The sequence below is a fragment of the Melopsittacus undulatus genome, chromosome 3 (genome assembly GCF_012275295.1).
Source record: "Melopsittacus undulatus isolate bMelUnd1 chromosome 3, bMelUnd1.mat.Z, whole genome shotgun sequence".
Classification (NCBI taxonomy): domain Eukaryota; kingdom Metazoa; phylum Chordata; class Aves; order Psittaciformes; family Psittaculidae; genus Melopsittacus; species Melopsittacus undulatus.
This window is the reverse complement of record NC_047529.1, coordinates 38,637,222-38,653,455: the sequence shown is the minus strand read 5'-3', so window position 1 is coordinate 38,653,455 and position 16,234 is coordinate 38,637,222. Positions and strand designations below refer to the sequence as shown.

The 16,234-nt window shown below is 40.6% G+C and overlaps 1 protein-coding gene across 4 annotated transcripts in view; it reads left to right on the top strand.

Annotated features, from left to right (window-relative positions):
* The window catches only part of DST (dystonin), a 292,205-nt gene that overhangs the window by 214,687 nt on the left and 61,284 nt on the right, over positions 1-16,234 (top strand). For all 4 annotated transcript variants that reach the window (XM_005153188.3, XM_034060386.1, XM_034060385.1 and 1 more), the window contains 4 exons: positions 524-1,998; positions 11,678-11,839; positions 12,990-13,160; positions 14,400-14,566. In XM_005153188.3, coding sequence (XP_005153245.2) covers positions 524-1,998; positions 11,678-11,839; positions 12,990-13,160; positions 14,400-14,566 — 1,975 coding nt within the window. The remainder of the gene's footprint in view (positions 1-523; positions 1,999-11,677; positions 11,840-12,989; positions 13,161-14,399; positions 14,567-16,234) is intronic.

The following is a 16,234-nucleotide window of genomic DNA, read 5'->3' as shown; positions in this document are numbered from 1 at the left end:
CCTGTGAACGGAAGAACTGAGCAAGTAATACACTGCAAGCAGTATTGTACTTTGTTTTCCCTAACAGCCTCAGTTTTAGCTTTTCAATTTCCTCTGGTCACAAGGAACTTCAAAGGATCTCCCTAAAAACATGTATTGCCTGCAGGCCATGAATTAGACACTGTTAGGCTAGATTACATCATATTCCCTGTGCTTAAACTTCATAAGACCATGAAACATGACTCTGTGCTTTTTACCCCTGAAGTCTGCCTGGACACGATTCGTTTAGGCACAGACTGGCTAAACTCACCTCATTGGATTCATGTCCAAATGCCTTCACTGCTCTGCTGTAGTACAGGCACAAATCTGTCCCTTGCAAGAAACTTGGTTGACTTGGTTGTCTTCCAGTTGAACATCACATACTAAGCACCAGCTTTCCTTACATTAATGATCATTCATGATAGAATTGATATTAATTATTATTTCTTCACTGAATACTAGCAGGTTCTGAGAATGAACCTCTGTGCTGTCTTCTCTTTTGTAGATAACCATGTTCAGCAGCTTCAGTCGGCATATGCCACTTCTCATCAGTTCCAGCAAATGTCTAAGGACTTTCAGGCTTGGTTAAGCAAAAAGAAAGAAGAGCTGAACCAGGCTCGTCCTGTATCTGCCAAACTTGATACCTTGCAATCACTAATGGAAGAACAGAAAGATTTTAAGAAGACCATGACCAATCAGATTAGTTCATATGAAAGAATTATTGCAGAAGGAGAGCGTATCTTACAGAAGACTCAAGGAGCTGACAAAGCAGCATTACAATCCCAAATTGCTACACTCAGAAGTAACTGGGATGAAGTTAATAAGCAAGTAAAAGAAAGACAAGATAAATTAACAGATTGTCTGGAGAAAGCCCTGAAATACAAGCACCATGTAGAAGTTCTGCAGCCATGGATAGAGAAGTGCCAAAGCAACCTGTGTGAATTAAAAGTTGGCATAAACCCTGTTGAAATAGAGAATTCTATTGTTCAGGTGAGGGCCTGGCAGAAAGACCTGGATAAACACCATGGGACAGTGGAGCAATTAAATAATACTGCTGAAAATTTGCTCAGTGCAAGTGAAACAGATAAAGAAATTGTTCAGGAGGAAACTAAGGTGCTGAATCAGAAAGTGAATGTGGTCACAGAACAGTTACATAAGAAGAGAGAGTGCTTGGAAAATATGGCACAAAGGCTGAAAGAATTTCAGGAATCATCCAGGGAAACTGAAAAACAACTTAAAAGTGCCAAAGAACATCTGGAAGCTCACGACTCACTCGGACCTCAGTCATTCAGTAACAAACACCTGACAATGATGCAGGCCCAGCAGAAAGCCCTGCAGGCTTTAAAGCCTCATGTTGATTTAGCAAAAAAGCTTGCCCAGGACCTGGTGGTAGAAGCATCTGATTCAGCAGGTGTTACTGACCTTTTGCTCCAGGCTGAATCTTTGGAACGAGAATACACTGCTGTGAACCAGCAGGTTGAAGATAGGTGCTCATTCTTAGAGACAAAACTTCAGGGAATTGGCCATTTTCAAAACAGCATCCGAGAGATGTTCTCTCAGTTTGCAGAGTTTGATGATGAACTTGATAGCATGGCTGCAGTGGGGAGAGATCTCAAGGTACTGCAATCACAGAGAGAGGACATAAAATGTTTCCTGAAAAAGCTGGAAGATCTTATCTTGAGTACTGAAAATGCTAATAAAAACTGTAAAATTATGCTAGCCACAGAAGCTGAAGCTTCTCCTGATCTTGTTGGTATAAAAAGAGACTTGGAAGCTTTAAATAAACAGTGCAACAAGTTACTAGACAGAGCAAAAGCCAGGGAAAATCAAGTGGAGGGTACTATTGGCCGTGTGGAGGAGTTTTACAGTAAGCTAAAAGAATTTTCCAGTCTGCTTCGGAGAGCTGAAGAGCATGAAGAGTCACAAGGTCCTGTTGGAATGGAAACAGAGGCTATCAATCAGCAATTGAATACATTCAAGGTAGGAAAATTTCTTTCTTACTGCTACAAAGTATTCTACCACAATGCAATTTTATTAAGTATCACTCTGAAAGGAATTGGTTAAGTGCAGACCTTGAAGGAGTCATGTTTCACAGCAGTCAGTTCTACCTGTACATTTTCAATTTGTTTTAAATGGGATATCTTCTTGTGCTCCAGAGAAGCCTTCCTTCGCTATGGCTTAGCAGACATTGGAAACCTTGCATCCCAGCTCACAGGTCCTGCCTCCAGTTCCCTCTTACTCTCCCCTCACTATCTTGTTTCCATCTGCCATTATTGTTTTTGAGAACTGCATATTGTCTCTGTTCTGAAGTCCATGTATTACACAAACTCTCTTCTTCACTGTGGTGAGTGTTAGACACCAATGTTCACATACCAGCCTGTATTCACTTTTCTCATCTGAGTAGTATTTGGGTTTTTTTCGCATGGGTATAGGCTTCAGCATTGGTAGGTTTAAGACCTTTTGCCGTTTTCTGCTCTAATATACTGCCAGTTTTACCTCACTGAATCCCCACCCTTACCTAGAAATACCCTAATAAGAAGAAATCAGGTAAAACAAGCCCCTTTTTATATTGGGAGTTTACCGTAGCTTACCCACAATACACTTTGGAGCTTCTCTGTGTAGCTTTTTTAATATGCCAGTTAGCAGTCTTTGTCCAGATGAGAAAAATCCATTGCAGTGATAGTCTATTACTTGTGTTTTGGTACTGAAATGAAATAGATACTTGTTTGGTTTAGGTTACAATAAATTAATTTCCAGTGCTCACTGGAAAGACTTATAAATCCTACAGTTGTAAGCAGTGTTTAAAAAAGATCATAAATCTTCTAATGGCTATATAGTAGCACTGAATATTTTGTGCTACTTTAGTTTTGTTTCAGTCTAATATTGATTTAAATGTTTGTAAGACTTGTACATTAGTTCACCGTTAATCATAAAAGCAAACCTTTATAACAGGATTTAATAAACCGTGCTGTTAAAAAGATGACCTTGGATAAATGTCATTACATTCTTGGCCCAACAGAGGGTGCATTTTGCTTGGGTAAATTAAACCACATTAGAAAGGAAAAGTAAAACTGGAAAGTTTAAGCTGGGAATTTCCAATGCAAGTTACTGTGAGTTGCTATGATCTTTCAGAATGCATAAATAGAGACAAAAACCTTGAACAAATAGTTACATTATGAGAAGATTCCATTAGACTGGGAGGATTAAAATTGTGTGCCAGTCTGTCCTAACAAGTCTATCTCAATTTAAGAGAGAAACAAATGGCTTTTTTTTTTGCTTTTTTTTTTTTATATGGTTAATAAAATACTTTGGATACTGGAAAACAGCAAAAGCTCCTGCTGTGATTGCTCTTGCTTACACTGACTGTACAGGATTTCAGTTGTAGCCAATTTGTGATCTCTTACCACATTCACTGCATTTTCAAACACTAGTTGCAGCTTCAGGTCTTTGTATGTGTGTGTGTTTGTGTATATATAGCTAAATTTTTTTTGGCTACAAAGAACAATGCTTTTAGGGGAAAGCAATCTGAAGAGCCAATAGTAGAAGAATCCAGTTCCCTGTGTATTGTCTCAGTGTTGTACTTCATTAGGCCATTGGAAAAGATGCAGTAATTCCACAATTCAGGAGTGAGAGCCTTCTCTGGTCTGTGCAGACCTGTGGGGAGACAGTGTCCAAAACGCAGAACCAAAGAGCTTGTATGTTAAACCCAAAAAATCTGAAGAAGTGTAAAGGAGAACACTGATACTGGCATGGTTATATCCAGAGGGCTACTTCGGGATTTTTTTTTTTTGTATTAGATATTTATGAGCTTAGAAATGTGTTTAGCTTGAAGCAACTATTTTAGGCCATGCTTTTGCTTATGAGTGAAAACACAATGCCATTAAACAGGAGGTGAAAAATGATGAAAAGGTGAAGGGGTTGTTTGAATAAGCAATGAGCAAATGGAGGAATAAAGAAGCAAAATGTGAGCATTTCAAGAAAGGAAATAGGAAGACCGAGAATGGAAAATTTTACTACATGAAGTTGATTAGGTAGCAAAGGGATACTTAGAGCAGGAGGATCAGGGTCAATGATTACTCTCCAAATATTCAGTGTGGGTGCTGCTGGGGCACAGGAAAATTGCAGTTGGTAACATACCTCTTCATATTCCTTACCCTCCCAGAAAGCAATTCCACCTGAGGCAGCAAACTGCAGGGAGTCTGGCTCCCACAAATCCTGCTCCACTCGCGGTGTATCTGCTCACATGTTTTTGCACGTACGCAAACACAACCTGAAAATGTGGCTGTGGCCACAAAACCACAGTCTGGCTCCTTGCAGCTTTAGCTTCTGTGGTCAAGTACAATCAACCTCTGTTCCTCTCGAGTGAAGCAAAAGAATTGTTGCTTGGTAGATAGATTTATTCACATGGAATCTTCATTCTCTTCAGGAAAGGATCTTGTGTAATGGGCCAAAGGTGGTTTTTGTGGTTTAACCAATTTTTATGTACAAAGAGTTAGAGCTTTGTAAGTCTCCTTGGCATGACATTAAAACGTATAGTTGTTTAAAAAAAAACAATGAACAAACCCAAAACAGGCTTTAAGTTGTATTTTATATATATTTATTAAAACATATATACATATACATACTTGTTTTATTTATATTCCTTCTTTGTAATCTACTTACTCTGCTCTGTATAGAGTGTTAAATTGAAAGTATTGTCAGTGTTAAACTATACTTATTTACAATGCAGATGTAAAAGGTACTTTCTGTAGATGAAAATCTACAGCTGAATCCATTTGAAAAGGTACAACCATGACTCTTACTTCACAAAGTACTCCAGGAAGAGAATAATCAACTTGAGAATTTGTCTCAATTAATATAAATTAATCACTAATTAACTCAGATGTTTTGACTTCCCCCCCAGTCTGTATGCAATGCATAGATTGGTACTAAAAGGAAGCTTCAATAAATTAGGTAAATTAATATTGAGGTACACTGAGTTTGCCACCATTCTTCAAAAGCAAAACACAAAAGAATTGTGCAGGTGGGCTGAACTGAATGCGTTGGCTATGGGTAGCCACACAGTGCTTGGGATGTTTGCAGAAGGAGTAGTATCTACAGCTAGTTTCTCTTTGAAATAGAGAAAGAAAAAACCCAGAAGTTGAATTATGTTACTTCTTCAAACTGCAGAATTCTTTGTACTGCTATTACAAGGCGTTCTTCTTAGTAAAACCAGCATGGCATTGTTGCAGCTTTCATCAGGGTATGGTTCATTTGATTTTGCTTTTATTTTTGGAACAAAAGGAGATGTAGTCATTAGAGGTTGCCTTCTAATTGGACTTTATGGGAATTTTTAGCTAGCCTGAGTATTCCTGCCAATGAGCTTGAGCTAAGATTTTAATTGGCTTATTTTATAGAATCATAGAATTGTTCAGGTTGGAAAATACCTTTAATATCATCAAGTCCAACCATTAACCTAGCACTGCCAAGTCCAGCACTAACCCGTGTTCCTAAGCACCACATCTACACATCTTATGTTAGTTATGTAGAGTGTGTCTGTCCTCTGATTTTAACTTTGAAGGCAGATAATATTGAAAGAATAACCTTTCTCTTTATGATCAATAAGAAACTAAAAGCGTTGCATTTCCCATGCACTGATTTACAAACCCTGGAATAAGATACTAACCTGCCTTGGGATTTAATACAGTTAAGAGTCTGTGTTGAAAAGCAAAAGTGAAATAAGCAACTGTTTCAACCTTTTTTTGAAGTGTTTCATCTGAAAGTTGCTGATGCACCATACAGAAGTCTTCAGTAGGTATGGTGAAAATGGTTAAATATTTTTTAAATGCTAATAAAATATTTTTGCTGTTGAACAAATACAGACCACTTTTGGTTATATACTTGCCCTATATGTGATGCAGCATTCCTTGAATTCAGTAAGGACCTGTTTGTGGGTGTTTTGGGTGAGAAGAGCCACAGGTGACAGCACCTCAAAAAATGTGTTTTTTCACCTTGACTGTTATAGTATATATTCTGAACTACAGAATCCAGAGGTATCATTTGGGCATAATGTTTCTGTAATATCTGCTTACCAGAGAAGAGGAAAAGATCATTTGTCTCCTGCACTTTCAGTATTTAGGCTTAAGTATTTGGATATGTAGCTGGCTGTATATCACCTAAATCAATAAACGTGGAGTGTGGTATGTTTGTATTTCTTGCATACAGTGTATCCTGCTGGTTTCTTAATGGGGAAAGCTCCAGCTGATTGTAGTTAATGCCATGTTGAGTTTTAGCTCTAAGTGCCATCTGCTGTCCTTAGGATGAGGTCTGAATTGCCACTACAGCTGATGGCCACTGTCACACAGGCAGTGCAGGTCTTTGGTGGTTAGGGGTATGGCTTCTGCTGGAGCAGAGCAGCTTGGTCATGACAGCTTCTGTACTCTTGGTGAGTTACCTGTGAGTTACCCAGCCTTTCACCTGCATGATTATGAGCTAGAGTTGTAGGTGCAAAATGTTGAACTGTATTTAAAAGATGTAAATGTCCAAAACCTGAACCTTTGTGCTGTTAGGCTGGTTTTGTGCTGCTCTAAGTTCCATAAAAGAAGATGCTTTCCAAATGTAGATACTTGCTTCCAACATATTAATGTTTCTTTTGGTGGGATCTAGGGGTTGGCTTGGCACTGAGATGTTGGCTGTTCTGTCAGGCAATACCACCCTAAGCTGTTGCCAAGGGGCCAGGAACCACACTGAAGAGCCACAGCTGGGCTGAATGACTCTCTTTGCATGTCTGGTGGGGTAATATGTAGCCATTCTGATCACTAGAGATGAGTTTGAGGGATGTTTTTAAAATGATGCACAGATAAACTTTTAATTTCAGAGTGGAAGCATCTGTTTAGATGACAGCCTTATGAGGTGGAGAAACGGGGTGCAAAGAGTGTCCCACAGCAGCGCTTTGTGCTGTTGCCAGACTTTGTCTCAGGGACGCGTGTCGGCGTGAGCGGTGCGGTGCGGGCTCACCGCACCGAGCCGCGGTGGGGCCGCCCCTGCTGGGAGCTGCGGCCCGCGGCGGCCTCCCGCGGCGCTCAGCAGTGGGCTGAGGCTAGCCGGCCGCCGCTGCCCCGCCCGGCCCCACCGCACGGCGCCGGCAGAGCCGCCTGAGGTGGAGGTGCGAGCAGCGAGGGCTAGGGGGGCTGAGGCGCAAAGGAGGAGGAGGACGAGCGGGGGCAGCCCCCGGAGCGGCGCTGCGGGAGCGGGCGGGCCGGGAGCAGATGTTGCCTCCGGAGCGAAACGGGGCGTTTCTCGCAGCGCGGCGCTGGGCGGGCGCTGCCGGCCCGCAGGGAGCGGGCGAACCGCAGAGCTGGGCGGCTCGCTGGGGGAGGACGGGGCGAACCTCCAGCCGCTCCTCCTTGGCAGCCACGCTTCAGGAATGAGGGGGAAGGAGTGCGGACAGACCGCTGGCTGCGGCTTGTAGTCGGGACCTGCCGAACGCAAACCTGCCGTGCCTTCGGGAGACACCCGCCACGCTTGCTCTGCTCTGCAGCTGCCTTAAACGGCTCAGGGGGATGGCACCGGGAGAATCGGTGTGAAACGTTTGTTTTCCGAATGCCTGCTCGAAGGACGCGTTGGCTTGGCTGCTAGAAAGTGATGTTTTCCTGTGGGACAGCACATTAGTGGGGCGCCACGGACGAGCCTGATACAAGTGGAAGATAAGCTGCCTTTCGGATCAAGGTTATTTATAGCTACTGCCAAAAAAGTAAAGGGCTGGTTTAGTATTCTTACTCCTCTGGATTTAACTTATTTCTCCCCCCAAAGATTTTCTCCGTGCCTTTTTCTGGACCGTACACAGCTACTGTGGATTCTGTCCTGTTAAGCTGCCGCACCATGTTTTATTTATAAAGGAGATGGGACTCTGCAAACCGGTTAAATGGATTACAGTTAAGCCGTCACCTACAGAAGATAACGTGTTGCCTTCTGTAACGCTTGTTCATTTAGAAGGCTTGTTCTGGAGATTTCAGATACAGATTCTGACCCGGAAAAATAACTGAAGCCTTCCATGGAGTGTTTGCAATATTTGAGCCACTGCTGAGTTTTGCTATACTTTGTTTTTCTGTGACATTGGAAAATTTATGTTACTTTCTTACTGAAGCACTTTATTTTGTTTTTTTGGGGGGAGGGACCTCACATCCAGGTAAAGTTGCATTTAAACTGATGCACTGATTATGAATGACCTCAGCCACCTCATAAGTTATGGTGTATATTTAGTATCTATGCATCTTATGCTAACAAGTTTACTGTAATTCTATAGAGTGCTAGTGTCTTTTAAATGTTTCCCGTGTATCCATGAAAACAGAGGTGTAGTGGTGTACTCTCGGGATGGGGAAGCCACTTAGCAGGCCAGACTGTCTACGTCAGAATCCCCCATGTGTAGGCAAAGGGGAAGAAGATGAAGATCTAAATATTGAGGACTGCTACGTTCCCCAGAGGTCCATCTATGACACTGTGCGGCTGAATGAACAGATTGATTCGGGCTCCAAGGGCAGCCTCACCTCAAGGCATTTCACTGACCGGACTTTACCCTACAGTCATAGAACACTGGACATCAGCACTTTGTGCTCCAATGGTGCCCTTACTTCTTCCAGTGTTTTTGAGCTCCGAAGCCGTGAAGCTAACAAGTTAGATGAAAAAATGATATTTGATGCACTCAAACTGAACAGTGATATAATTCGGACAGCTGCATTACCTAAAGCAAAGTCTCACACAGAAAAGAAGGAGCATAGAAGATCATGGAGAATGCTTGTTCCGCCCAACTTTTCAGATTACACAAATAAAAGTGAAAGCTCCTTTAATGAAACTGCTGATATGTCAGATACAGCTAGATTGGGCAAATGCAAATGGGGTACAAACTCTCTTACCTCAGAAGAGGATGATTCTGGTTTATGCAGCCCTCCAACAGAAAGGGAAGAAAAACAAGATACACTGTTAGCAGGGGAGCAAACTCAGACCCGAAGTTTATCTTCTGCAGAAGATATCCATGCAGTAGGTCAGATCAGACCATATTTTCCAGCAATTTGCAGAGAGCAGCACACCCCACTGCTTGCAACCACTAGTCGCCCTGTCAAAGAAAGCTGCAGATTGGCTTTGCATGATGTTTTACCTGCTGGAAAAGTAAAACAAAGCAATGCTCAGACATGTGAAAGTGATCAGGAAGAGTTGGAGGGGGAATACTCTCACTTACAAGGTTTCAAAGAGAAAACTCTGTCACATGAAGATCCCCTTCAAGGTAATGGAAGTATTTCCCTTGACAAAAGTGAAGTGGAAAATGGATATGAAGTTCATGAAAAAAATAAAACACAAGACACAACAGTAGAGGAGGATCACACGGATGAGGCACTTCCTCATGTAGATGTTTATTACATGAATGTTGCTGTAAATACTAGTGACTTGGATTTAGCAAAATACGAGATTTTACCTGATACAGAGGAATCCAATATTGCACGTGCAGGCTCAAATGAAATGGCATTTTCTGTTCAGCAGCTTGAATTAGATAGTACTGTAAACTGTCCAAAAGCTTTCCCAGGGAGAAGTATCTGGACCACTGACATCCAAACCTTGGATACAGTCTGCAATGGCCTGTTGTCTAACAAGGTAATTAAAAAACAAATAAAAAACAAAAATCCCCATAGATTTTTGAATAGTTATAATGCAGTCTTAAAGATATTTGTTTAAAGCTTTCTTCAGGTTTCGTTGTTGTAAAAATCTGGGTTTTTTTATTAATTTGGCAGATGCAGTAATCAGTGTCATTTGCATAGCACACGTGGCATGTCCACAATAGTGAGATGGTCAGTACAGCACATGAACTGGGGACAAATTCTGAAGGGGTGTTTACTCTCAGCTCTGTGGGGCAGGCTTATTTATTACCAGCTGGTGCTGTTAGTCCTGATGCAGAGTGCATCCTCCATGCACCCGTGTTGGCGCTGGCTGTTTATACAGAGCTTTGTTACGGGCAATGCCATTCAAGGGCAGCTACAGCCCATGTGTTCAGCCTGAACAGCCTTACTCATCAAGGTATAAGCAAGAATGGTTGTGGTTTCCAAAGCAGGCAGATTAAAGGCTCACCGCCTCTTCTGAAAGCTGCCTGTTGCCAGAGAGCAGCTCTGACATTACGGTAGTATTTTACAAGCACAGGATCTTGCAGTGCTTTGAAAGTCGTGGATGAAGTAAGAGAGTAAGAAGTGAAGCTTTGTAATAAGGAAAGGGTGCTTGTCGGGTCTGTAATTTTTTTCTTCCCACTCTGGTTGAAATCTGAGATACTTCAGCCTTTGTTGCTAAGTTGTTCTGGTAAACTTTGGCCTCAGCAATAATTGTAATTTATTTTAAGCTTCTCTCTGCAAGGAATGCATGCATCTTTAAAGGACAGATTATGGAGATCAGTCCTCTCGGTGGTAGGACACTGCTCTCAGAAAGATGAGGCTTTATGGCACATAAAAAAAGAATTTGTTATTGATTCTATGTGGAAATATTATTCTGCCTCCTCCCTACCCTACAGTCAATAAAAACACCAGCATTTTCCTTTTTTCTGGGAGCAGCCAGCTGGTTGCACTCTGTTTTCATGTAACTGCACTCTTACAGTTTTCAGGGTTGGTTGTTGTTGGTTTTTTTTTGTCAGTAGAAACAAAGTTCTGAGGGCTGCTTCATTTATTTTACCCCTCCTGTTTAGTGTAAGTGCTCTAGCTTCTAGATTGACTTGTCAAGCTGGTGGAAGCATGCTCAGCCACCTGAGGTCTGATGGTTTAAAAGCAATCGCTTGGCACGCTGTGTTTGGTGCAAAAGAGGAGTCACTGGTACGCTCGAAGCGATTCCTGCTTTTCAGGATGCTGAGAAAGGTTGCTTTGAATGCCCTAAGTGTACACCAAAACTGTTACTGAATGCTGCTATAGAAATAGAAGGATTTAGGGTCAAAAGTTGAGCATTCTTTAGCATTGTTTATTCATTGGTTATTTTTCACTGGCCTGTGTAATTAATTCAGGGGCTTCAGGCCATTTTCTGATCTCATTGACACTGGTGTCACTGCAGCCTAATGCGGCTGAATACAAATGGAGATTTACATTGCTGTTGCTAATGGTAATAATCTGGCTCTGAAAAAGTTTAAATACCTGAAAGAGTAGAATAAAGCAAACAGAGAACTGCTCAAACTGCCCTTTTGGGTAGGTTCAAAGTCCTGGTAATTTGCAAGAAATCCCTCTGAATGAAAACCCATTCTCCTGGGCGTCTGCTGGGATACTGTTTCAGCAGCATCTGTAGTGCCTCCTCCTCACTTATTACCATTATATTCTTCTAAAAGCTACTTTAAAATCGCTCTTTCTTTACTGCTTCTTTAACTTCTGCTTTTGTCCTAATTTTTTGTCCCTCTACTCTCTCAATCCCTTTCCTTCCTGTCGAAAACTACTCATGGAAATGAGCGTCATTTTCCCTGCGGTGTATTGCATTTACTCTGTTTAGATTGAGTCCTTTCTGTTTACGTTAATGATTTTTTCTTAGGAAGGTGCTGATGAGGCATGGTTTCCTTTCTTCCAAACACCAATTTTCAACTTTTCTTGTTGTTGTTATTGCTGCATACCGTGATGTAAACACCATATCAGAAGATACAATGTTTCATGTGTGGTTTGTATTTCAACTGCAGGTATTTCAGAAAGAAGAAATTGAACCCTTACAAGTAAAACAACAGGAGGTAAATTGGTTGGGTCAAGGCCTTATTCAAAGTGCTGCTAAAAGTTGCAACACAGAAAACCTTGAACATGACCTTGAAGATGTCAACACCCGATGGAAGACTCTTAATAAGAAGGTTATTGTTTTGTACATTATTCTGCTTCTGTTGTGCTCTGCTTTTTGATTATTTGCTTGCTGACGTCTTTCAAAATACAGGAAATTAAATACTCTCTAAGAATAAGAATTATATTACTTTACGCAATCACTTTGTTGGTAATTCTGAGGATAAGATTTATATCACTAGTAGCCAGAGCTATTATTGTCATTTATAAGGTTCTATCAAACTTTCTGTAGGTCTGTCCTGGATTTTTATTTAGGAAAGACTCCTCTAGGACGAGGTGTTCCTTCCTGCCTAAGCAGACCAGGGAAGTTCGATAACCCAATCAAAGAGGTTATAGAGTTGTGACACTTTCATGGGAAAGGTAGCTATGTTATTTATTACCAGCCACTTTCAAGTAGTTGTTTTTCAGTCTTTGTTCAGATGTTTTTTCACTCTGTATTGTATCAGTTCATGTACACTGTTGTGTCTGTGCAGCGCACAGAGCAGTGAGACAGCTCGGCTTTGTGTGACTAGTGGCACATTTCCTTTATAATTGTATTATATTGTATAAAATTATATTGGTTAAGACATGAGATCGTACCGCTGCTTTGGAAAAGTGGCTGTAGATTATTTTCTATTCTTTTGAAGAGTCCCCTTCCAGCAGTAGCTGCTCTTGCAAAATGGAAAGGGTAGGAAGTAGAAATGGTACTCATTTTTCTTCACTCTGTCTTCCTGAAGGAGTGATGCAGCAGAACAGCAGAGACCTGTGGTTCACCTATTTGCCTTCTCCTCTTGTATGTCTTCTTCCCATTGGATGGATTATTGCTCCATATTAAGAGTCGTTACTTTGGCTTCCTGGCTCAGTCTTTCTATAAGGAAAATAAAAATGATCTGATACACAAACATCCTGTCAATATACTTCATAATACTGTAGCTATACAATACAGGCTTACATCTCTTGTAATAAGGAACTACTACTGATTTTCTGGCAATCAACTTCCTCTTTTCATTTGATGTCTGTAGTTCTGAGAGATGAATGCTAAATTGTGCCATAGTGCTCTTATGAATAGCTATGAAAATGAGAGTGTTTGTGATATTGCCAGGTGTTCTACAGATTTTGGCTACTGATTTCACAGAAATTAAAAGAAAAGGTGAGTAGAGTCTGATCCTCTACTTTTTTTTTCAGGTTGCCCAGCGTGCTGCACAATTGCAGGAAGCCCTTCTTCACTGTGGGAGATTTCAGGATGCCCTTGAATCTCTGCTTAGCTGGCTCATTGATACAGAAGACCTTGTGGCTAATCAGAAACCACCATCTGCTGAATTCAAAGTTGTGAAGGCCCAAATACAAGAGCAGAAAGTAAGTGTTCAGTTCAGAATATCTCTCCTTCCACTGGATCTATGTGAATAAATTCTTAGGCTTTGGCAAAACATAAAATCTGGTCAAGTGTATTATATGACATTGAAGGGTGCCAAGTTGTATAAAGCAGCCATCTTTTCAATACTCAAGAATCTGTCTAGGGTTGGAAGAAGTGCTCGTTGTCTATGACACTGCAATTTGACCTTTGGTTAGAATTTTTAATGCTATTTGGAAAGGATTGTTAAAGATCTGTTGAAAAAGAGAAAGCAGGAAATCAAGTGTTTGGTCATTTGAAAGTAGGAAATAAAGACTAGTAAAGTTTCATTATAACAATTCCAAGGTAATATTGCAGATTACAGACTTAAATACTTGGCTCTTGATCCTGATTCTGACCTGGTCATTGTTGGTAATTAGTTGGAATACTGTTGGGAAATGGTCTGTGCTAACGTAGAAGCACTATCAATGTTGTCAACTCTTGCAAATGTTCATAATGGCTATAGCATAAAGAACTAAAATGTAGGTTATGAAACATACGTTCCATGCAGTTGTACTTTGTGGCCCACTGCCACCCAGAGATTTAGTATAAAGTTATGGTGAGTAATGTTGAGCGATTGTCATGTTGGGATATCTATAAGGCAAAACGTTACTATTACCAAGGGCAGCTAGAGAAAGGAGGAAGGGGGGACTGTAGACAAAGGTGTGTTTTATTCTTTGTGGAGAAATTAATTTACTGGACTAGATTGGTGAACTCAGGTGTATCTCAAGTAGAGAGTTGATTGTGCAATAGTTTTAGTTTAGTGTTATTTATTAATAGTATTTTCCTAACTACCTATATGTCAGAATTAGGTTCGTGTTTCCAAATCTAGAAGGGCATGTAACTTTCTCAGAAATGTTCCTATAAAACGTATCAGATACTCTGAATACATTGTTTCCCTCACTGGTATTAAATGGAACTTTTTCCTCTCTGTGTTCACTTGTTGGGCTGCACACATCTTTGCCACATAGAAACCAAGGAGATTGTTTGGGCTGCATGAAACTCTGCAGTTCATAGCAAAAAAATTAAGAAACTAAAATGCATGTGTGTTGGAGGTGCACTGCTCATTGTACTGCACTGTGCACTGTAGCATTATTCGCAGTTTTATCACAATATAGGCAATAACATGGTTTCAAGATGTCTAGTTCCTTCTGGGTTTTCAGTGGTGTTATTAATAACCTGGTGCCTGGTTGCTTTCTTTGTAGCTTCTCCAGAGGTTGCTGGATGACCGCAAGCCTACCATTGAGGTAATCAAGCGTGAAGGGGAGAAAATTGCAGAGTCAGCAGAACCTGCTGATAAGGTGAAAATCCTGAAACAGTTGAGTTTCCTGGATAGTCGATGGGATGCACTGCTCAGTAAAGCTGAAACAAGGTATTTGAAATTCTTTCATATATTTAAAAAATGTAGACATAGGATGTGATAGATGATTAGAAGCAGCATGTGGAACTCCCTGGTGTGAAATCCTGTGAATACGGTCATTCTTGATGTAGATATAATAAATCCTCTGAAAGAAAAGTGAAGAACTTGAACAGACCGAAAGCTTTTAAAAATTTTGGCCTAAGATGCTACAGTCTGCTACAATTAATTTCATACATGTCTTCTCAATATTTTATCTCCATTAGTTGATTAGAATGCAGACTTCTTGATGCAAGAACCTGTTTTGCATAGGATCAAGTGCAAATTTCACACTGAAATAATAACACTCTCTTGGAACTTCAAAATCTTGACATGCTGCTAATGAGGAGGCACTCAAGTCTTCCATGTTTCTGTCTGGTGTCGTCCATATAATTAGTTTCTACAACTTATTCCTCATACTGTTGGTTGCTGATGTACTTCTGCTGGGGAGGAAACACAAAAAACTCAAAACCCAGAACACCCACAGACCCCCCCGCAAATAAACCCCCAGAACATACTCATGGTATCTATGTATACACACACATTTATGTGTTGTTGTTGGTGTATAAAATACCTGGAACGTTCTGAACTGTGAATTGTCTGTGAAGAAATCTGTGTTGAAAGGTTTGCTAATCGTGTTTTCTGGGTGGGGATCTGAAAAAGAACAGCCTTGTTCAGAGCACAGAGAGGAAGAGTATGCATAACAGGAGGACCTGAACATGCGCATAGTTAAGAACAAGAGATGACTTGGAAAGTTGAAGCAAAATGAATTTAAGTGAACAGCGAAGCTTTGCAGTGAAGAGCAGATGGATGATAGGATTTGGGTGCTAGAATAGCATTGAATTCAGCTTGTTGTCTCCTACGGCTTCTGGCAGTCCCTCTTTAGTTCATTTACTCTGAACCTTTTTTGTTACCTCATGCTACTAATATGATTGATTAATTACCAGAGTCAACCACTAATAGACCATTATTTCCTTCTTTCTTTTTTTATTGAAGGCATCTGACTCATTAGCCATGGTAAATGTCATGTTTGATGTGATATCATTCTTCCAGTCTGATGATATTTGATTAAAAATCAAATTTCAACTTTTCTAAAGCTATCTATTAGCTGCAAGCTTGTATCCATTTTTCTTAGGCCAGTCTCTAGAAATGAAGAGGAGATTTGAGGATGATTTTGAAAACTATGTAGAGCACTTCACTGAGTGTTCTGTGGTTAAGTATGTGAAGTCTACCTTGTTTATTAGCCTTGGGAAGGACATACAAATGTAGCTTTTATCTGGAATGAGAGCCCCATTTGAAATACTGTAATGTTTTTCATGTAGGGCAAAACTCTCTTTAAAAGTCTCCTTGAATGAGATTTGTTCAACAGTAGTTTGTAGAGGAGGCAGTTCCTGCAATCAAGAGCCTTCTCTGAAATGCAATAATCTGAAACAAAAATGCCTTAGATACTGCTTTTTTGGTTTGGAGGTCAAGTCTCTCTGCTGTATTAACATTGTCTCACTAACTTTGTTGAGAGCTTTTACCAAGAACAAGAGATGCAGAAGTAGAGCCAAATAGTTTTGTTCACATCATTGGACAAATCTTTAAAGATGTTTTACAGTGCTGAGGAAGCATGACAGTGTGTTCTGGTTCAGTAGATCCTTT